The following is a 24,875-nucleotide window of genomic DNA, read 5'->3' as shown; positions in this document are numbered from 1 at the left end:
AAACTTCTTATTCACGCCTACTGGTTTAAGTGTTTTCAAGTATTTAAATTTAGCTTTGCTTGATTGTTTTTTAGTGACAATCAAACATAATCCTTCATCTGACGACAATTAATATGGTGAGTGACGTCTCAGAGATATGTTGTTTTCTCTCCCAATTAATTGAGATTTAATAGCATCAATACAATTAAGTGCATGAAATTTGATAGTTTTAGCATTGGGATTTCGCCTTAGTGGCTTCCAGGAATGTTTAAGATACTCATTGCTTTCGATACAGTTTTCGAAAACAATGATCTTTAATTTCACTAACGTAAGTTTAACGGAGTTACATTTTAAAAAATTTCACTGAGTTCTTTCATCATCATAGGATCTTTGCATTTGTTCACTTGATATATAATAACTATTGAAACATTTAAGACATGAAGTTCAAAAGAGAGATCTCTGTTTAACAAATTTATTATCAAGCTGTTCGCATCAGTTCGCTCTGGTCTACTTTACGGCTGTGAAACATGGCCATTAAGAGTAGAAGATATTCGTAAGTTTCTAGTATTTTACCACAGATGCCTTAGAAATATTGCTCGCATCTGCTGGGATCACCGGGTAAGTAATTGTGAGTGAGGTTAGACACAGGGTATTAGGGAATAATGGTAAATCAGTTGATGAGGTCATGAATCTCTATCGACTGAGATGGTTGAGCCACGTGTTACGTATGCCTGAACACCGATTACCACGACGTGCTATGCTGACTAGTATTGTCGATGATTGGAAGAGAGTTAGGGGCGGCCAAACCAAAACGTGGCATCAGAGCACGAAGTCACTAACTTCTAGTCTGAGCCATGTTGGTAGATGCAGACTACTTGGTTGGGGTCCGCGCAACTATCGTAACTAATGGTTGGAGACTGTGTGTGACATGGCTCAGAATCGATCACAATGGCGTAGGTGTATACACTCTTTACCTTCCTTTAAACCTTAAGATTAAAATTGCTTCATATCTGTCTTTCTTCCTGTACTATATCCTTATATACAACGTTTCTTTTATATATTACCATCATTAAATTAACTACTTCTATGAATCCGGTGTTCCTCTTGTTGTGCTAACGAGGTATGACAACTTGGACGGATGCATATATGTGCCTGGTCCTATGTTTTAGCTGACTGACTGACTTATGCATATATATACATCTGAAAAAAATGTGTTAAATATTTATTCCGTAAAGACATATGGACCATGTCGGTAAGTGTAGACTACCTGGTTGAGATCCGTGAGATGATAGCAATCGATGGTTAGAGACCTTGAATGACATAGCTTAAAATCGTTTGCAATGTCAAAGGTGCGTCCACTCTTTGTGTTCTCCCAAATTCTAATCTTCTGAATTCTTCATGTCCGTATATTTTTTCTCTTTCCAAAGTTATTTCACTGGATTATACTCCTTGAAAAACATCTTCAAACCCTAATCTTTCGGATTACTGTTTATACTCTTACTACTTCTACCACTATGGGATTTCAATCGACGACTGCATCTCTGTGTTAATGTGGTATGGTAACTTGAACTGATGTACGTATGTACGAAGTTGTACGTTGTGACTGGCTGACTTTCTTTCGTTAATTATTCTGCATATCATCATAATTTTATTTAAAATTACCTCTATTTATTGTAACGAAGAAGTATCTTATTTCCATTCACGTCATATTCCATTGCTTTTTATTTTCACACACTCACATACAATCTTCCATTATTACTACTTACATTACGTAATCTAGTATCAGTTTATTATGCGCTAATTCATTTTCATCATGCAGTTCTTTGTTAAAGAAATGAATTCAACTATTAAATTACTACAATTTGCATAAAAAACCCCAATCTGATCATAATCATCATGTGCTCACCAGCAGTGACTGACTTCAAGAGGTGTTTCCTGGAGTTCTAGTGAGAAGTTGTGACTGATGGAGTTCAACTATGTCTTTTGTGAGGCAGTTACTAATGGAAGATAATAGTGGACGGTGACACAATTTCGTGGATTGTTTGGAATTATACATTAACGACCGGTGGATGCCAACCAGCTCAGTGTTCTAGATTTTACGAGTTCGCGGGCGAGACGGAAGTTCTTGGGTTTGACTGTTGTGTGAGAGATCGTGGATACGCACTGTTGAAAAGTCCCATACTATGATGAAATGGTCGTTCATTGCTTCCAGGTTTCCCATGGTGGTTTAGCTTTAATCGACCCATGAATTCAACTATTAAACAAATTTTTCATAGGCATGATTTGATAATCTGTGATTGAATGATGTAGAGAAAATTTGAAGATAAATATGAATGAGTATTAAACTCAAAACTCATTTAATCAACTTCAGAGAAGAATCCTGTATATCATATCTCGAAAAGTAGAGCAGTACAACTTATCCATACACATAAACGACTGGCTCCATTTGAGAAATGACAATATGGTATCTTACACATACTGAGTTATAGTTAGAAGTTACACACTATATTTTGTTTCAAATATTTATTAAGGAATTGAATAGATGTTCGTATATTACTGATCTCATTCTGGTTCAATGTGATGTGTTAACATTCATAATCAATACTTAGGTTGCAAGCGTGAGTCAATTGAAGCTAGACCACTAAGGAAAACCTGGAAGCACTGGACGGCCGTTTCGTCCTACTAAATCTCCACAAAACCCCTTCTGATAATAATACTTAGGTTGTAAATGCGACTTTTGTCATAATCAGTAATTAACATTATGCTAAGGCAGATATCTTAATTTACCAATTGGTTTAATGTTGCATTTACTGTTTCTAGTCACATTTCCATTTAATACATAGGATTACCGTCAGTTTCTCTATTCTTAAACTTTCCTTATTTGTATTTAAGATTAACTTCATGATAAATTTCATTGGTTGTAACCCAGTGGCATAAAATTTAACAGATCACAATGATTTAATTTCTTCTTGTTATCTGAGTTACAAAAGTTGATACTTTGTACATTCATTTTTAGGACTGAAATTGATCAGTCTCTAATTGGCATATGTACATCCTGTGTGGATTGTCTCGATATTGCCTTAATTCACAAGCATTATAAGCAAGGATGGATAGTGGCTAGCAATGGAATCCAGTTTGACGCACGTTTTGTCCTATTTGGGATTGATCAGCTGGATGCACCTGCACCCCAGAGTTGATGTTCACTCTGGGACTGATGAGTTGTTTTGTTTTAATACTATAACTCATCCTATGATTGGTTAGTTTTATCTTATAAAAATGACCTAAGCTGTATTCAGATTTCATTTTGTTGAGTCAAACAATGAAGTGCCTCTGTTTTCGTTTCATTATCTGTTCTGCTAGTTCCGAGTACTTTATTGGGACTCATAAATCAATTTATTCATTTCAAACATTCGGAATACTCTTGTTCGTATATTTGGTTAAAAGTGGAGTAAATATCGATTCACTGTGTTTTATAAATGAACTTAATTACTTAATGTTAATTGTGCTGAAAGTATTCGATATTGATTTACTTAGTATAAACACTGTTACAATTCACTTAGTATTGTTTGTTTGAATATCCCCATTGATGTTTTAGGACTGACCTGCTGACGAGTGCCAAGTAGCACGAAACGCGGGTGCAGGGTTTCCTGTTGACCACCTCCAACCACCATCTTATCTCAACATAGTGCACACAGTGTCGAGCCACCTACAGACCATTATTTATACAATTTACCATTCTCAAGTTATACCCAGTTTATTAATTACAGTCTCCCACAATCACAGCCACGTTTTTGCTTGATCTTGTACAAATGTTATCTTCTATTTATGATGTGGTGTGGTCTGTTTGACTTGTATATAAACTCGGTATGTTTGAAATATATAATTCGTTTCGTGGAGGCTAAAGTTGGTGCTCTGGACTTAACAGGTAGAGATAAGAGGACAAAAGACAAATCAGAACTCTACGCTATCTGTACTGGTGTATGCATCATAAGTTTGGTTGTGTATAAGTCAGAGTATCTAAATTGGCAATCGTATTTCTTTGCAATAATCGTATAAGCTAATAACATAACAATAAGACTTTCTGTTCTTATACTAAATAATACTTGACCATTAAGAAAAAAATAATAAATCATGGCCTATTGAATTGTTTGTTTGTTTGTTTTCAACCTAAACAAATCATCATTCAATGCTCTTCAAATTTATGACAATTCCTTAGTGAAAATAAAAACTGGTAGTTCCTGGGTTTGAATCTCGCGAATTCGGGATTGTGGATGCGCAAGCTGAGGAGTCCCATAATAGGACGAAACGGCCGTCCAGTGCTTCCAGGTTTTTCATGGTGGTCTAACTTCAATTGACTCATGATTTTAGCTCTGAAAATATTGAAATCTCTACAAAACTCCTCCTGATCAACAAAAATAAAAACTGTCACACATTTTCCTGTCTTCTTTATTCATAGTAAATTGTTCTTTAATCTTGTTACACTTAAATGAGAAACCCATTTTTTCACTTCTTCACGTAGTTGCTGTTTGTTTATTACTTTTTTCTTAATAAAAAAACCGTTTGGTAAGCAAAGATGGATAGTGGCTAACAGTGGAATCCAGTTTGACACGCGTTTCGTCCTATTTGGGACTCGTCAGCTGGATGTACCTGCATCTCAGAGTTCATATTCACTCTGGAACTCAAACTCAGTACCTTTCACTTCAAACATCATCGCGTTATCCACTCAGCTACTGAGTCCTGATAGCCACTTGTTTGTGCAATGGAGTGAAGTTGAAATTTACTTAGTATTATTTGTTTGAATCCTACCATTGACGTTTTAGGACTGCAACTGGTCAGCCGAGTGGATAACGCGATGGAGTTTGAAGCGAAAGGTACTGAGTTCTAGTCGCGGAGTGAACATCAACTCTGAGATGCAGGTACATCCGGCTGATGAGTTCCAAATAGGACGAAACACGCATCAAACTGGATTCCACTACTAGCCACTATCCATCTTTGCTCGCCATGCTTGTGAATTTAGGCTATATCGACGCAATACACACAGTATGCACATATGCCAATTAGAGACTGACCAGTTGCAGTCCTAAGCATCAATGGGAAGATTCAAACAAACAATACTAGGTGATAAAAACCGTTTGTTTATCGTTTGATTTATATATTCCCTACGAAAACAATAATACTCATAGAAAGTAAACAAACAGTGCATATTGATAGTTGTGGTTGAATGATTAACAATCTTCTATGTTTGTGCAATTCATTATCAAGTCACTGTTAAAAGAATACACAAAAATCGGATTAAAATAATGTTTGTATGTTTTTCTATTTATCATTGATATATGAGTATTTATTTGGTCTAACATTGATCGTTTCGCGATTTCAATCTAAAACTTATTAATCTTCTCAACCCTATAGTGATAATTACTATGTGCTCATAAGTGACTAGTTTCGTGAGGGAATTCTCAGAGTCCTGACAGCCACTACCTTGTACAATGGTATGAAGTCTTAACTCATTTTGTATTATTTGTTTGACTAATCAATTGGTGCCTTAAATATCAATGGGAAAATTCCAATAAACAATATAAAATGGTTTTATGTATTGTTATTTTAAAGCTTATTTAACCAAGTTAAGCTATTCTTATCTCTATTTGTACACTTATTTTCTCTCTATTATTGTATATAGTTTTTTTTACCTATAGTCAATAGTTAGTTCTATGGAAAAAATTGCAAATCAGACATAGGCATTGGTTTACAGTAATGAGTTTCAGATAAGAAGGGCACCAGATATATATGCACCGCACAAAAAATGTCATTTCATTGAATTGTGTGAGGGCTATGATACTGCCTGGGTTCCCAGACCAAAGCAGGTGATTTTATTAAGGGGCCATATCCGGAGCCTTCGATCTAAAGATCTGATCCACAAGGCAGTGGAGCATCGTGAGGAGATGCAGTCCCATGGTAGCCGGTGACCAACAATTGATTCATACACCATTTGTTCCCTCAGGATACTGGAGCCAGCCCATGTGCATCATTGGTTTGTAATCAGGGTTTTCCAACTCCCCTAGGTGAACTTTCCGTGTCCACCAACACAGTTAAAGCGCCGGACATTCGCTTTTCGTCCTTTCAATTTCGTAAACAATATCCCTGCCAGGAGAAGTCAGTGAGTAGGACTTCCCTGACAGAGGCTATATACGCTTGGCCATGTGAGAGCATTTGGAGAGGGAGAGCGGACTCTTCCCACTCTCGGCCATACCAGGGCATATGTTAAACATTTCTTACATTTTAGTATTACTAAATGACCAAAACTATTATAAAAATTTAATTAAAAATGCAAATTAGAAAGATAATTCATTCTTCTAAATCATATAGACTCTGTAAAGAAAATGATGCCAATAATTAAATTTTAAAAAAAGTTTTCAAGTGTTCATTGTTTATTTTAAATTATATTATCATTCTTTAATTCATTATATCAAGGTCACTTGTATATTTAAAAAAAAGAATAAAACATTATTTAACATATGAATAAATACTAATGAATTTCTAGTAATATAAAAGCTATCCTCAGCAGTGTGTATCTAAGCTCCCATCTGAGGAGTCTCACAACAGGACGAAACAGCCATCCAGTGCTTAGGAATTTTCCATGGTGGTCTAGCTTCGATTGATTTTTGATTTCAACGAGATAAAATTACTAACATTTTCACAAAACCCCCTTCTAATAATAATCATATGCTCACTAGTGACTGACTTCAAAAGATATTTCTTGGAGTTCTAGTGAGAAGCAATGACTAGTGGAGTTCAACCAGGTAACGATAATGATAAGACGTACTTCTTTTGTACGTATCGTTCTGGTTTAAGCTAATGGATGGTAAGAGCTTTAGCTATTTTTAAAAGTTGGATACGAAGAAATCTAGGTAAAACTATGCGTACAAAAGAAGTACGTCTTATCATTATCGGTATCATGGCCTTAATATTATTATTATTATTCTATTATTATTATTATTATTACTGCATTTCCTCTTTACTTATGTCTTATATTCTCATTATTTATTCATGAATACTCATTATATCATCATATTCATTTTTACACCTCTATGACCTTTAATTATTGTAACAAAAACATGTAGATCAGATCTTTAGGTCAAAGGTTCCGGGTGTGGCCCCTTAAGTAAACCATCTGCTTCGGTTTGGGCACCTGGGCAGTATCACAGCCCTCACACAAATCAAATGAGATTTGTGTGGCGCATATATATCTGGTGCTCCCCATCTTAATGATCTTACTATAACCACTAAGTCTATTGCTATTACTCGTATTACGTAATCTAGTATTATAATCTATCTATTATGTCATCTTGGTTATTCATGTTCACATTTCCTCACGGAATTAGTACTTTAACAAAACATTTTCATATATATACGATTGTACAGCTTGATAATAAATTCGTTGAAAAGAGATCCCTTCGCTGAACTTCATGTTTTTAATTTTACTGTTTAAATGGGAATTATATGCCAATTATTCGGCAACCTATGCTCCATTAGGAGTAACAGGCGTAAGTAAGTAAAAGTAAGTAATATGCCAATTATGAATTAAGTATAAAGTTCCGAATAAAACACAATGATCCGAATGAAAACATTTTGAAATACTCGTCTATATAAATAGATGTAGAAAATCTAATTCTATATGACTGATTATAAAGATTTTCATGAATAGAATCGCAATATGAAATCAGTTTTTATACAAAAAAGAATCACAACCTAATTGTAATGTTAATATCAGAAGGGGGTTTTGTGGAGATTTCAGTGATTTTATATAGTTGAAATTATGAGTCAGTTGAAGGTAGATCACCATGGAAAACCTGGAAGCACTGCACGGCCGTTTCGTCTTGTTGCGGAACTCCTCAGTGGCAGTGCGCATCCACGATCCCGCCTCACGAGATTCAAATTTTATTAATAATGAAATCATTTTAAATGGTATTAAGAAATAAGAAACTTTATCAAACAGATTTTATATCATATTTGTGAGAGTTTATAAATATTGTTAAGCGTTATTGATCATAAATAATATATGACTAGATCAAACAACTATTGAATACCTGATAACACTGGATCGATCATAGATGGGCATTACTAAGAAGTTCTATATCATGATGAAATATCTGTTGATCAATTTTATTATCAGGTCAGTATTAAACTAAATTTAATGAACAGATATTTATTCTATACATTTCATGCTTTTAGTGGCGTTAAAGAAGAAAAAACAAGATTGAATTTTCAATATTTATTAATGTTGTGATTAGCTTTCCTAAAACAATTATAATAAGTATCGGAAAGGGGTTTTGTGGAGAATTTAATAATTTAACGATTGAATTCATGAGTCAATTAAAGCTAGAGTATCAAGGAAAATTTGGAAGCTCTGAATGGCTGTTTCATCCTAGTATGGGACTCTTCAGAAGTGTAAATCTATCCAGTGCTTTCAGGTTTTCTATTGTGGTCTAGCTTTAATTGACTCATGAATTCAACTATTAAATTATAATCAATGTTTGCAAGTGTACTATCGCAAAATGATATAATACCTTTGAAATATTGATACGGAATCTGGTGATTGACTGGATTATGATGACTTCGACATTTGAGGGGAAACACGAAATACAATGGACTTCTCAGAATCAATTAGATGATTTGGACTTCGCAGATGACCTAGACCTCCTATCTCATTTACACGAACAAATACAGACGAAGACAGCAAATGTAGCAGCAGCCTCTGCATCAATAGGCCTCAACATACACAAGGGATAAAGCAAGATCCTCAAATACAACACGGAGGACACCAATCCAATCACACTTGATTGCGAAACCGTGGAAGAGGTGGAAACATTCACGTATCTGGGAAGCATCGCTGATGAATAAGGAGGATCATGTGCAGATGTAAAGGCGAGGATTAGCAAAGCAAGGGCAGCATTTCTACAATTGAAGAACATATGCAACTCAAAACAACTGCCAACCAACTTCAAAGTGAAAATATTCAATACGAACGTCAAGACAGTCCTACTGTATGGAGCTGAAACGTGAAGAACTACTACATCCATTGTCAAGAAGGTACAAGTATTTATAAACAGTCGCTTACGCAAAATACTCAACATTCACTGGCCGGATACTATCAGCAATAGCGTTTTATGGGAGAGGGCAAACCAGCTTCCAGCTGAAGAGGAAATTAGGAAAAGACGTTGGAAGTGGATATGAAAAACATTAGGGAAGTCACTAATGTGCATTACAAAGCAAGCCCTAACTTGGAATCCGGAAGGGAAGCGGAAAAGAGGAAGGTCAAAGAACACACAACGCCAGAAAATAGAGGCAGATATGAAAAAATGAAGGAACTGGAAAGGATTGCTCAGGACAGGGTTGGATGGAAAATGCTGCTATGAGGCCTATGCTTTTCCACGAAGGGTACCAGGCGTAGGTAGGTAAGTAAATACTGAAAATACATACAAAAGTGAACATAATCGATTTTGTAAACATTTTACATGATCTAGAAATGGATTTCATTTAAGATTTCAAGAAGACTAAATCCACAATTACGATGGTAGTTTACTATGTTAAGTATATTTTTAGATGTAACATGCTAAAATCGATTATATGCCGAATAAGAGCGTTGTATACGTTCATGTTTCCATATAAATCAACAAAAAAATCTTATGAATTACTATTTTCATTGTTAACATCCCAATATATATGTTCAGATCTATATTGCCATGGTAACCAGTAGACTAGTCTAACTTATTACGATTTTGATGAACTATTTTTTTCTGTTAATTCTCTAATGAATTAAGTATTCATAGACAAAATAGACGAAAAAAAACTAGTTTTCATTGATAACTTGAGAATTATGAATAACAATAAAACAAACGGATACAATTTCAGGCTAGATTCATAAGTAATACATACAAACGCTCAATAAGGATTTATGAAAATATGAGTATTGTGACTAACAAAACAATCCAGAATTCGTATCTTGGCCTATTTAGATCATGCCAGCTGAACATACCTTCCTCACGGTATTGATATTTACACAGGGACTAATCCAGAAATTTTTTTTTCCACAAAAGACCAACGTATTATTCACCAAGTAACTGGTCAAATTTCAATTCCGAATATTATCGACAGCATAATATGTAGACATCATAACTGACGATTAGGTTTGAAGTCATATGAATTCATTGTATTTTGGAAATCTTCTTCAAGAATGTTTCCGGTTTCGTAAGATCAGTGTTAAATATTATTATTTTAGAATGGAATGTTTATTACAATAAAACGTGTAATATCATACAAATTAGACATAATGTATGATAGGCCACCTTACCACTGAAAATTTATTAACAAATAGAAACGTAATTGGATGCTGGCTCAGTAGTCCAAAAGTTAAACATTCACTCGTGAAACTGAAGTTCCTGGGTTCGAGACCCTTGTTAGGGGTCGTGAATGCGCACTGTTGAAAAGTCCAATAATGGAACGGAAAGGCCGTCCAGTGGTTTATGCTTTTCAATAGTGATCTAACATTGATTCATACATGATATCAATTTAAAATAAACGTTATTTATTAACATCAGAAGAGGTTTTTTGTGGAAATTTAGTATTTTCATAGTTGAAAGCGTGAATCAATTGAAGCTAGACCATCAGGGAAAACCTAGAAGCACTGGATGGCCATTTCGTCCTATTGTGGGACTCCTCAGCAGTGTGCATCTACGATCCCACCTCATGTGATTCGAATCCAGGACCTACCAGTCTCGCGCCAGAGCAGGTCCTGGGTTCGAATCTCGCGAGGCGAGGTCGTGGATGCGCACTGCTGAGGAGTTCCACAATACGACGATTTGGCCATCCAGTGCTTCCAGGTTATGTATTAAGTTTTTTTTTTCCAAGAAAATGAAACAGAATTTCTTCTCTTACCAACTCTTAATAAAGATATATTTCACAAGTATAACTTTCTTCCATAAGACATGTAAAGCTGATATTTTTGAAGTAGGTCATAAATTGAATATAAAAATCAGATTTATGGTAACATATTAATTATAAAATGAAAAATAAATGGCAAATCATAATTCTCTTTTTCAATTTGACCTGAAATATAAGAGTTTAAATAATTAAAACTGTTTTATTTCATCATTTAAGAGTTCAACTTTCAATGATGATTCAATGAATGATTAATATGAATGAATTCACTGTTATGATTCTATAAAGTGATAAATCGTATCAGTATGGGAATTTTTGAAGATAGTAGTATCTTGACTATTGAATTCACTAGTCAATTATGGATCGCCGACTTATTCTCTAATTTTTTTAGGTTAACCGAAGATTTGGGAAGATGTTTCAAACATTATTCGTGTTCAATTGTCTGGACGTTTCTCTCACATATGCTGCATTACAATCATGACAGTTGATCTCATACACAATATTCTGTTGTTCTTCCTTTGAGAACCTATCCTTAACTTTAACTAATGCTGATCTCATGGTGTCCCAAGCCCAGAAGTAAACTCTTATATCATTCTTGTTTAAAATCCTCTTGATTTCTTCTGATGTTTCACCACGATATGGGATGACCACGATGGACTTCTAATCTTTCAGTATACATTCTAGTTTGGTTTTTCTTCCATTTCTAACAATCTTCTTTGGAAACTCTTTATGGTAGTTGTTATCCTTAAGCGTAGATAAAACTCTATTCAATTCAATCTGTTGGTCTTCCTTATCTGTAACGAGATTCATACTTTTGTTAATTAAATTTTTTACAACTGTGACTTTCGTACAACAAGCATGAGCCGAACCTTAATCTGAGTATTTTTCAGAATGTGTTGATTACTTCAATACATTAATATTCAACCTATTATTATGTCTTCTATTAAGCAAACAATCGGGAAATTTTAGTTTGTTGCCAGTGTACTCTATCTTAGTTCGATGATCTATGTAGATAATTTCAAACGTTTTGATGAAAATCATCTTTTAATAGAATCAATTTATATATAAAGAATACAGTTTAATAATGAAAAGCGGATGAATAAAGAAATTGTTTTTTTGTATAGTTGAAATGATGAGTCAATCGAGGCTAGATAACCATGGAAAACCTGGAAGCACTGGACGGCCAAAACTTCCTATTGTAGGACTCCTCAGCAGTGCGCATCCACGATCTCGCCTTGCAAGATTCGAACCCAGGATCTACCAGTCTCGCGAGCGAGCACTTAGCCATTTTATCAAAAAGTCAATAGAACTCTTCACTAGGATAAATATTTATACATGATTATCAATTCTAGATAGATGTATAAAGGCGGGGAACTTGATTAAACGTATATGCTACTTGTAAAAAAATTGAATGAATTCAATGATGGATTATTTAATAATAAGTAACTTTTGCAAATCAAGTGTAAAGTCATTTAAAACGATATGTTAAAGAATATTAAATGTAGCATTGCACAAAAAGTGGAGATCAGGACTCAGTAGATAAATGGATAATGTGATGGTGTTTGAAGCGAACGTTACCAGGTTAGAGTCCCTGTGTGAACATCAACTCTGATATGAAGGTGCATCCAGTTGATGAGTCCCAAATAGAACGAAACAGGTGTCAAACTGGATTCCACTGCTAGCCACTATCTGTCGTTGCTTATAGATTTAATCGTTGTTAGACTTATAGATATTGGGTTTGATTATTAGTGAGGAGTAATAAAAGTATACTCTTAAAATGTTCATAAACTAAGATGGAATATCACTTGCGGTTTGGAATTGATTATTGCTGATATTTTGAACTGTAACTAGTTAGGAATTAACAACTTCTAAATAATAAGTTCATATACTTTTAGCAAAGTGAATTTCATTTGAATTTGACAGGTTAAAGGATGTCGATGATGGAGTTAGAAGCATACAACACTGGATTAGAGTTACAGTATTATCATTACTATTGTAATACAAATATATTTAGCTGACAAACCTTGAATAAGATGAAACGTATATTCTGAATAATATAAAATAAAATACTCACACTGCTCTTTCATTTACATTGACTCTCAAATCTGATTTATCTATGCTATGTATTTCGACACAATCTGATCACAAATATAGTTTTAAAAAAATTATCACGAACATTGTATATAAAAACAATAAAACGTTAACCAGACAAATTGAAAGGTAAGAGTGTAGTGCCGTGCTTCGATAATAGTTCACTTCGATAACCGTTATAATTCTAATCTTAACGGTGCGTAGAATCAGTAGACAAAGGATAGCAGCAACTACAGTTTATTGTCGAATAACTCAGATTAGAAAGCTAACAACACCTGAGCGAATATGAACGAGCAAGCGAGCGGCAAGCGAGCGGCAAGCGAGCGGCAAGCGAGAGAGCGAGTGAACAGGCGAACAAGCGAAGGAAACGAACGAGGCGAATAGCAAGCAATTATATAGGTAATTTATAGTCGAATTGAATAAGGGCACAGCAAAGCAAAACAAAGGCTGATAATAGTATTTGGCGTAAATACACATATGGGAAAGGAGTATGAGTCATCGAATGGTATTTAAGCAGTCAAGATTTTGGATAGAGTGTCATGTGCTCTAGTGGTATAGCAGTGCAAGTAATATGAAAATTGTTACTATCCGAATGACAATGTCTGTTAAGTAAGTTATAAAAAGGGCTTAACCAAAATTGACTAGAATCGAAATTGATTGTAGGATGGTTGCTATAAAAGTAATAGGGATAATAATAAAATACACAAAAACAATGTTCAAAGGTAAAAAGAAATAGTCTTTCAACATAAAAGGTATTCCAGTTTCCGTATAGTCGAAATTTGAATCAATCTTATTATATGCTTTTAAATAAAGATAGAACAAATATTGATGCAGAATAACATGAATTGGTTATAGGTCTTGGTTTCTCATCAGCTGCTTACAACCAAATATGCATGTTCCCAAGAAACTGAGGTTGCAAGGGTCCAGGGCTCTCAACAGTGCGATAGCTCGGCATTTACTCGACACCGGGCACAGCATCGACATTTCTCATGCCTTTAAAATCATTAGTAAACAAAGAAGTACAACTGCTCTCCGGTTTGCTGAGGCGATCGCGATAAAAAAACTCAAACCGGACCTATGTATTCAAAAAGAGACAGTGATAAACTTATTACTACCTTGGTAACCCATTTTTGTTTTTGTTTTTTTTTGTTTCAGTTTTGTTGTTGTTATTAGTTCAATTTTGGTTAATATTCAGTTGTTTTTTTATACCCAATTCTTAAACCACCCTTTCTCTCACACATTTCCACTCATTTGTCTCTCCTAATTATATGAACTATCCAAATCTTATTCAATTATTACGTAAACCACCCTAATTGTTTTCAACTACATCTATAAATTATTCAATCATTACGTAACCTACCCTAATTGTTTTCAACTACATCTAAAATAATCACATTTTTGATTTTATCTGTCTCTGAACTCCACTCAACTATTACTCCTCCCTTTATTTCAATACCTAATAACCTCTGACCTTTCCTTGCCCATATATATAGTTATCATCGATGACTTTTGTTATTCCAATCCTTTACATTCAATTATGTCAATTGTTCCACATTATTTATTACCCCAATGATAAAACTCTAATGCATGTTTGGTTGTAAGCAGCTGATGAGAAACCACGAAATATAATGAATTCATATTATTCTGCATCAATATTTGTTCTATCCTTATTATATGCTCTTGAAAACTTTTGCATGAAACTACAAATACTGACTTGATATCCATCTTATAAATTGGTCTCAACCAAATGTTTCTCAAGTGAGGATATTTGTCTATCGTGTGATCTTATATGACTATTGCTGTTGCAGCCACTTAGGTAATATGTTCAGCTACCTTTATTCGCAGATCAAAATCGTTTCTCTGTATGTATATAATTCCGCACATATATGTAAATCTGTAGACGCAGTGAGGTGTGGTACCATCGCTTACATGCTGTTTGGGATTTTGGTAAAACAGACCTTAACTTTTAGATAATGAGTTGGGCTGTGTAAAATATCCTAACGACAGCGTTGAAAATCTTCATGTTTATTTCATTTACATGCGAAGAAGAACTGAATAACTAAGGTCTTTTCATAGACATACTGGTTAGCAGGAGATGGTCTCATCAAACGTTCCACCTATAGAAAGCTAACATGAACACGGCAGTATCTAAGCTCCTATATTCACTTTTCAATTCAGTACAAACGTGGATTAAAAAGGTCTTATTCGATAGGACCGATCGTATTTGCACAAGTGATTTTATTGAGGGAAGAATAAAACACTTTGATAAGTCTTGCTAATTGAACGCTATACTCGGATCCTAAGCTAGTCTCGTAACCTCCAAGCTCAATCTGCACAGCAACTTGAACACGAGAGAAAAGGTGCAAAATATGCGAGAAGCACTTTATTACGAAGTTTCATTCATGTACAGAAAATTTAGGGTTCTTATAGTATTTTAGAAGTCCTTGGATTTTCCTGAAAATTCTGGATTGCTACTAAACATACTAGCAGTGTAGCAATCAGCCAATCGGAAACTCTACATGTGACTTTTCACTTTCGTGATGTTTCTGGCTAAACGTCTGGTGAACGTTGATTGGATAAAATGATTCTTAGTGTTTCCTGAGCCTTTCTTGTCTTTTGCAAGAAATTTTCTGGATCACCCCAACACTCTTGACTGAAACATTCACGAATAACAGTTATTCACTGAAGTTTATAAACCGTTGGAAAGTTGGGAATATGCTGAGACCTGTATGTATTTCGTTAGTTTGAACATCAATAAAGTGTACGGTATTACATAGCCATGTAAGCTACTCTGTTTTCTCAGAAAATGTCAATCGACCATTAGTTTGAAATAATTCATTGAATAGGTTAATAACGTTTAATTGAGATTATTAACCACCACTGAAAACCTGGAAGCACTAGGTGGTCTTCTTATCCTAGTATGGGGCTCCTCAGCAGTTCACATGCAGATCTCACATGCAGGACTTCAACCAAAAACCTTCAATCTCGCGTGAATACTTATCTTTCAGACCACTGAACCGGTATCCTACTGTGTTAATGTCTAACTTTAACTAATCCATCTAAACCATCTTCCATTGTCTAAGGTAGATAACTGTTTCTCACTTGACACCGTTTAACTCTACTAGTCACGACTTCTTACTAGGACTTCGAGAATTCCCTCACAAAATTAATCCTTAGTGAGCACATAATAATTATCATTATGAGGTTATAAAGATTGTTAAGTTTTAAATTGAGATTATAAACCATTCACTATTAGACCATCATTAAAAACTTAGAAACATTAGACAGTTGTTTTGTCTTAGTATGAGACTCCTCATCAGTATGCGTGATTGATTTTATGAATACATTCAATGTAAAGTTGTTTCCCAGGAAAGAAACAGATCAACTTTCCATATACATATATCTATATATATGACTTAACAGATATCAAATAAGAATAAATTTGTCTAGTCAAACTATTTTTCAATGGATAATGATAATATTTTATTAACCAATCATAAATTAGCTTAAATAAATAATATATTTTTTATTATATTCTTTAATAGCCTATTGAATTCAATCAGATTTAATCAGATTGTACATAAATCTTAACTTATATCAACCTTTGATATTTTATTGGTAATCATGATAGTTAAAATAAACTACTCAAAACTGTTATCATCACTATCCCTATCATCATCATCATCATCATCATCATCATCCCCATCACTATCACCATCGTCACTATCACTATCACCATCATCACTATCATCAGCTCATTTGAATTAAGATATACATTTCATTATAGAATAGAGTTTAATAATAAAAAAAAAGTTTACATAATTTACATTATTTTATACTACTCAAATACATAAAATAAGTAGTATCATCCATTAAAAATAAAAATAATCATTTATTACAACTATTATTACTATTATTATTCTTATTGCCTACGATACTACTACTAATACTACTTATAATAATAATAATAATTATCAAAAAATGAATAAATTATCAAAATCAGAAAATTTTCTTTCACAATTTAAAGATATGAATTCAAATTCATTAAAATATTTTACTGCTGCACAATTTGTTGAAGTATGGAATCATTATGATATTGATGGTAAGTTAATTTTGTTTATAATAATGTATACTGTTGAAGAATCTTATAAGAGGACGAAATAGATGTTCAATACTTGAAGGTTTTTTTCATGATGGTCTAGTTTTAATTGACTTATGAATTTAACTATGAAATTATAATCAGAAGGGGGTTTTGTGGAGATTTCAGTATTTTTCATAGTTGAAATCATATGTCAATTGAAGCTAGACCACCATGAAAAACCAGGAAGCACTGCCTGACGGCCGTTTCGTCTTATTATGGGACTTGTCAGCGGTGCTCATCCACGATCCTGCACTCACGAGATTCGAACCCAGAATCGAATTTGAACTATTATTATTATTATTATTATTATTATTATTATTATCGGAAGGGGGTTTTGTGGAGATTTTAGTAATTTTATATAGTTGAGATCATGGGTCAATTGAAGCTAGACAATAACACCGTGGGATGCCAGCTCAGTGGTCTATTGGTTAAGTGCTCTGGCACGAGTCTGGTAGGTCCTGAGTTCGAATCTCGCGAGGCGGTATGATGGATGCGCACTGCTGAGGAGTCCCACAATAGAACGAAAAGGCCGTCCAGTGCTTTCAGGTTTTTCATGGTTATCTAGCTTCAACTGACTCATGATCTCAACTATATTATTATTATTAATTACTTTATTCAATATTAAATATTTGGTAAAACATAGAATTCACAGCACAAGGTATCTTAATAAGTTTGCATTTCCCACTTCTTGGTCGATCCTGACGATAAATATTAATTGATTGACAATTAGAAGTTACCAGTCCAGGAATGGACATTTGAATAATATATATATTCTCTTCGTTTCGTGTTTCCAGCAACCAATACATCACTGACTGTACTTATTTGTAATTTGTGATATGAAAGTTCGTAAACTTTTCATAAACATGCCTGAATAGTTTATGCTATTGATAAACATAATGATATTTTAAAACAAACAAACAAAAAGAGATAACTTATTGAAATATGTGGATAGTAAGAATAAGTAGCCAAGATATTCACAAAGGCTGTTAATCGAATACTATACTGAACAAAAACACTTGTTGGGGACAATCGAATGTATTTAAGCACAAATTACAGACTATCTCACTAAATTTCTAATAACCATACAGTAAACAGTTAATTTGCAAATTAACAATTAATTGTTTCAATCTTAACTGTTGCTTCTGCTAATATCAGTTCACCTTCTATAATTTCATTGTTCATACATTTTCTTACCGATTGCGCTCTATTTCAGTTCTTTCCTTATCGATCTTCTGCCAAAATACATTCTATGTTTGATCATCATCATATACTACTTATATGGATATAAGTAGACCACACTACAATACTATTATCTTTTTTTAAAAATATAAATATTTAGGATATTTGAATAAACCACAAATAGAATATAACGCTGAGTGAATTTAGCCAAAATAAAAAATTTCCATATTATACACTGATTATCCTACTAATGCTTCAGCTCATGAAAAGAAAGCCATTTGGTACTTCTTATTTTCTTTCATTCTCTCAATTGAACATGAACTCGTGATTAATACTTTGTTTTTAAATTAAGAAAGTGGTCACTTATCACTTCAATAAACTTAACAATTTTACTTAATTACACAGAGTAATAAACTAAACGAATCAGCTGTAATATGAGAGACTTTAAGAATATGCAGCGTTTTAGTCTAATAACGTTTGATTAAATCAAACTACTTTGACCTATCTCTCCCTTACAGATACTCGTATGGAACTCAAAAAGTTAAGACTTGTAGAGTGAATGTAAAATATTTAAATTATACTTCTGAATCATATATATATCACCAAGACAGAGTTCGATCGAGAATCCTGGTGGACGGCCTATGCTTCTTCATTAGGGGTAACAGGCCTTACTATATATATATAAAGTGCGTACCATTAGTAACTCAGGTTGTTTTTTCTCTACCTGATCTGAATGTCTTCAAGAAAACCAAAAATCTTCAATGATCGATACTTCAATTTTACCTTAATTGTTGGAAAAAAAGCTTCTGCTTTATAGTTTAACAAATTATTACATTTCGTTATGAATTTATGTTTTTCTAGAAATTTCCGTACGTAAAATAATAAATTAGACTGTACTCTTAAAAGTATTTTGCTTACTGTAACTGTTAAAATACCAAATGATTTTTCAGTCATCAACCAAGGTGTTTACTTTGAATTCGAATATTTATCAAATGCCCTGGTACAGCCGAGGGTGGGAAAAGTCAGCACCTCCTCTCAAAAAAACTCACATGTGCATGAGTATACAGCCTCTGTCACCGCATGTTTGTGGCGGGGGCATTGTTTACGAAATTGGGAGGACAGAAAGCGAATGTCTAGTGCTTTAACTGGGTTGGTGGATATGGAGAATTCACCTAGAGGAGTTGGATAACCTTGATTCCAAACTAATGATGTACATTGACTCCAGGATCCTGAGGAAACAAATGGCGTATGAACCAATCGTTCTTCACCGGCTACTATTGAACTGAATCTCCTTACGTTGCTCCATTGTCTTATGGGTCAAACCCTTATGTCAAAGACTCCGGGTGTGGCTCCCTATGAAAACCACCTGCTTTGATCTAGGCACTAGAGCAGTATCACAGCCCATACACAAATCAAGTAACTTGTGTAGCCTATATCTCTTTGGTACTCCTATGTACCAATATATATATGCTTAAATAGATAAATGGATATCGAAAGCTAACTTTTGACACATTTTTATCACCATAAAAAAGTAATCCCTTCACAAGTTGTTTTAAACTAACTATCGATTTGATTAAAGAATGAAAAGTATAATAAATAAAACAAAATCTATATATCAATAAAATCTATATAATCCGTTAAGATAATAAGTAAGAATATATAGAAACTAATCAATCAACTTATATCGGTCATTATTTTACTATAATTATAGTTCTATGTTTCATGGAAACCATATTGTTTCTATTCAAAAATAGTAAGAAAACGAAAACAAACAAACGAGAATAACACCGTTTTGGAGATTAAGATAAATTTAAGAGAATAATTCTGGATATCAGAAGGGGTTTTCTTTATGGAGATTATAGTAATTTTATAGTTGAAATCATGAGTCGATTGAAGCTAGATGACTATGGAAAACCTGGAAGCACTGCTTGACGACCGTTTCGTCCGATTGTGGGACTCCTCAACAATGCACATCCACGATCCCGTCTCACGAGATTCGAACCCAGAACCTATCAGTCTTGCACATGAGCACTTAACCGATAGACCACTAAGCCGGCATCCAACAGTGTTAATGTATAACTTCAACTAATCTACGAAGTTGAGCAACCGTGCACCATTGTCTACAGTGAGTTACTATCTCACAACGGATCTGGTTGAACTCCACTTGTCGCAGCTTCTCACTAGAACTCTAGGAACTCCCTCCTGAAGCCAGTCACTAGTGAGCATATATTGATTGATATCAGAAGAGAGTTTTGTGGAGATTTTTGTAAATTTATATAGTTGAAATCATGAATCAATTGAAGCTAGATAGTTTAGAGTATTAATTATATATGTCAGTTGAGAAATGAACTATTTATTATGATCAATATAAAAAAAACATAATTAAGGTAAGATTGAAATTAGGCTTTTTTTTTAACACAGTGTTGAAAGGATAGTTTCAGAATATTTTAAATTGACTGATAACATAATATAATAGAGAAATTAAAAAAAATAAAGATCAGAAATGAACTCATGGAATTTATGGTTTTTATTGAATGTAGAATAAGAACAAATGATGGTAACCTACATTGTGTAGATGTTAACAATATCGTTGAAGGTTATACGCTAACTGGTTTTTAAATACAAATGGTTATTATTAGAAAAAAAAACAAAACAAGAAATATGACTAGCAGTGAAATATAGAATGTATGTTTCATCTTGTCGGGAACTTGTTATCTGGATTAAAAATATGTTTTAGATTCCATTGCTAGCTTTACTCCATCTATCTATCTATTGTATATCAATTTATATCACATATTCGAACTGGGACTAATCAAATTTCGGAGAAAAATGTTAACAGTGAGATAGTTCAAACCATTTCAAAATTAAATAGCTTTGTAATCCTTATAGCCTATGTAAATCTTAATATGATTGATTCGTGTTGTATATTCATTATTCACTTCATATCCCTACCCCCTGTGTCCAGTAAATGGTGATAAATTGAACCAAAGTAACTACTTTGTCTTTTAGAATGTGAATTCTTTGAAGTATGTGTGGCAAAATATGAAGACACTTTTAGATACAAAGCTAAAACATTATATTTATACTTGGAAGAAGCCCATGATTAACCTTGTCTTGACTTGAAAAATAAAGTTACACCACAGAAGTAGTAGACAGAAAACTTTGGAACTAGGTTTTGTGCTAGTTGTCATTTGTCAGTAAGGTGTAACCGTAATCTTGGGTGAATTAATTATTATTATTATTATTATTAGCTTTATTCAATATTATATTATTTGGTACAAAATCGAATTCTCAGCATAAAGTATTTCAACATGTTTACGTTTCTTATTTCTTCGTTGCTCCAGACGATAAATATTCAGTGATCGCCAGTTAGATGTCAGCAGTTCAGTCAATCGACATATGAATAATGTATATTCTTTTTGCTGCATGTTCCCAGCAAAACACGATATCTCTGATTAGGCCTTTTGTAACCTTTACAGCGAAAGGTTGTACAGTTTTCAGAAACGCACCGGAATAGGTTGTGTGCTTAATAGCCATAATGATGTATTAAAACAAACAATATTAGATAACTTGTTGAAATATATAGATGACAGGAACAGGTAGCCCAGATGTTTAAGCAGGCCGCCGTATACCTGTAAGATTAAAACCGGCTTCATTGAGATTCACTTCCTTGACAGAACTCTTGTTTTTAACTGGTCCAAAGTTTTCTATTGGTTACCCTCAACCATCTAACATATGAATATGGTGAAGCCGATGTCAAGTCACTAAGACTAGTGTCCAAGTTGTATCTTCATAGATTGATTTTGAATAACAGTAATGGCTGTGAAACTATTATATCGGTCAATTTTAAACGATCAATTATTTGTGTATACTATAGGAATAGATTAGAAAATTAAAACTTTTCACTTCATTGTTTTTGATATAATGTTAACAATAATTAGATCTTACGAAACCTTATAGTTTACAGATTGAATGATTTCTAATACATGATGAATTTACTCAGTGCTAAAAGATACTCAGTTTCTGATGGAATTTTGTTCTCTGGGTTGGATGGTTTGGTCGTGGAGCTTACATCGTCCTTCTGAACGATACCATCAGCACTAAACTTCGGGTAAAAGTGAAGTGTTTGAATTTCTACACATGTGATTTACAGCTTGTCCTGTGCACCTCGATGTTGATTGGTTCTTGTTGGTCATAAATCTACCATTGTTTATTTCTTTGTTTTGGTTGTATTTTCCATTGGTTTGATTTTTGTTCCCATGTTTCTGCATAATTTTCCTGATTTTTTGATAAATTGGATTGATTTCAATGTATTTGTTTATTGCTAATTGATCTGAGTGCAAGCTTCTACCTAAATTTTGTGTTGATGATGTCGTCCAGAAAGACGATGAAAGCTTCACGACCAAACCATCTAGCTCAAAGAACAAAACTCTATCAAAATCATCTACCTGAGCTACAAATCTTCTCCACTATACTCAGTTTCTTCTATTCAGTACAACTCAACGATCAACTTTTATTTTGTCTTTGCAAACATATACAGTATTAAATCATCAAGAAGTTTATTATAACATTTTACTAGATATCCTGAAACAGTAGCTTGGATACAACAATATTTCAAGTTCGTGTAACTGTCATATTATACCCAGATATCTTATTGTTAAATTGAACACACACACACACACAACATCATAATTACACTCTAATATAATCACAACTCTATGAAACTGTTTTTTTTTCTTTACATCAAATAGTCGTGTAAAGTAGACAATTCTTATGAAAATACTCATCAAAAGCAACACGGAGAGACAGAAAAAAGAACAAACACTACAGACTAATCCAATATACATAGTAGACACCGACAATTGAAACATTGTCTAATTATCTATTGTACGTATATTTTGTAAAGAAATGAATGAAATAAACATTGAAGGGTGATAATAATAAAGAAAAAAGAAACCCACCGTGATGTAAAGAAAAGAAAATTGTAATGAGGTGAATAGAAAAAGATAAAGAATGTTAAAAATAGATAAACTATGGAACATGTGAATAGATTGTGTGACAAGTTAAAGGAAATGAGTTTTCAATTGTGTTATAAGTTATTTGAATGTTATATTATTTACAGTTGAACAATTTCTTTTTATGATGAATATAGATGTATAAGTATTAGTTGTATTGTAAGTCTTTTAATGTATACTTCCCTTTCAAAGTATAAACTATACTTGGTATTGTAAGCAAAGAAAGATAGTGGCTAGAAGTGAAATCCAGTTTGATACACGTTTTGTCTTATTTGAGACTCGTCATCTGGATGTACCTGTATCTCAGAGTTGATATTCACTCGGGGACTCGAACCCAGTACCGTTCGCTACAAACGCCATCACGTTATCCATTTAACTACTGAGTCCTGATAGCCACTTGTTTGTGCAATGGGTTGAAGTTTAAATTCACTTAGTATTGTTTGTTTGAATCTTCCCAATTAGAGACTGACCAGTTGCAGTCCTAGAACATCAATGGGAAGATTCAAACAAACAATACTAAGTGAACCATATATTAATACTCAATAGTTAACTGAAAAGAAACATTGTTTATCGATGTACTTTTTATATTTACATAAGTGAGAGGAAGTTGTTTATCTTAAAAATAGTAAGATTTACTCAATGCTATGAATTCATGGACTTTTTTGACTCACATCTAGAATTCGACTTAATCTATAGAAATAGTAAAATGAATCGTTGTTAATCTTCCTCTGCTTTGATAATATTAATACAATTTCTTGACATTACAAAATCCCTTTCAACTCTTTCAGTGCACGAACTACATTATTACATCATTTTTAAGCTTTATTATAGCATAATATTTTTATTTTAACTGACCAAACTTCGCTCATTCTATTCTTGGTTATTATTAACCTTCTAGTCTTTTCACTTGATGTTGTTTACTTGTATCTACCCATTGTTATTTAGGACTGAAATTGATCAGTCTTTTATTGACATATGTGCACAAGCAGATGGTTATCAGGACTCAGTAGCTAAGTGGATAAAGCGATGGCATTTGAAACGAATAGTACTGGGTTTGAGTCCCAGAGTGAACATCAACTCTGAGATGCGGGTACATTCATCTGACGAGTCTCAAATAGAACGAAACTCGCATTAAACTGGATAACACTTTTAGCCACTATCCATCTTTGCTTATAAAACTTCTAGTCTTTTGTTACTTCGAAAGCTTTAAAACGTCTGTTCATACGTGATGTATAGATTTGTAAATTTTGTCTAGTCTATTAAATATATTTGCGCTTTTCGTACACTATGTCAATGCGAGATTATATCGAATTTTAACTAAATACATTTATGTAAATAATAGAGATTATAAACAATTGACAAGAACATAACTAAATAAAGTAAACTTATTTGACTCTAATTAAATCTTGATCAACAGGATTCGATCTTCACTAAGAAATACTTAACACATATGACATTGATCATTACCTAATGATCAATCAATTGTACATAGATTAGATCTTTATTCATGTTCCTTTCGAAAGAAAAATAAACTT

General features: G+C 33.5%; 1 protein-coding gene across 1 annotated transcript in view; it reads left to right on the top strand.

The window, feature by feature from the left end:
- Window positions 1–16,986: 16,986 nt before the first annotated feature.
- Window positions 16,987–24,875, top strand: part of Smp_137750 (calbindin-32, putative) — a gene marked incomplete at both ends in the record, with an annotated part of 44,556 nt that continues 36,667 nt past the window's right edge. Inside the window, one exon of the mRNA XM_018794043.1 lies at window positions 16,987–17,107. Coding sequence (XP_018647109.1) covers window positions 16,987–17,107 — 121 coding nt within the window. The remainder of the gene's footprint in view (window positions 17,108–24,875) is intronic.

The sequence above is a fragment of the Schistosoma mansoni genome (genome assembly GCF_000237925.1).
Source record: "Schistosoma mansoni, WGS project CABG00000000 data, supercontig 0194, strain Puerto Rico, whole genome shotgun sequence".
NCBI classification, from domain to species: Eukaryota; Metazoa; Platyhelminthes; class Trematoda; order Strigeidida; family Schistosomatidae; genus Schistosoma; species Schistosoma mansoni.
The sequence above is the reverse complement of the archived record's forward strand: the minus strand, read 5'-3'. Positions and strand labels throughout refer to the sequence as shown.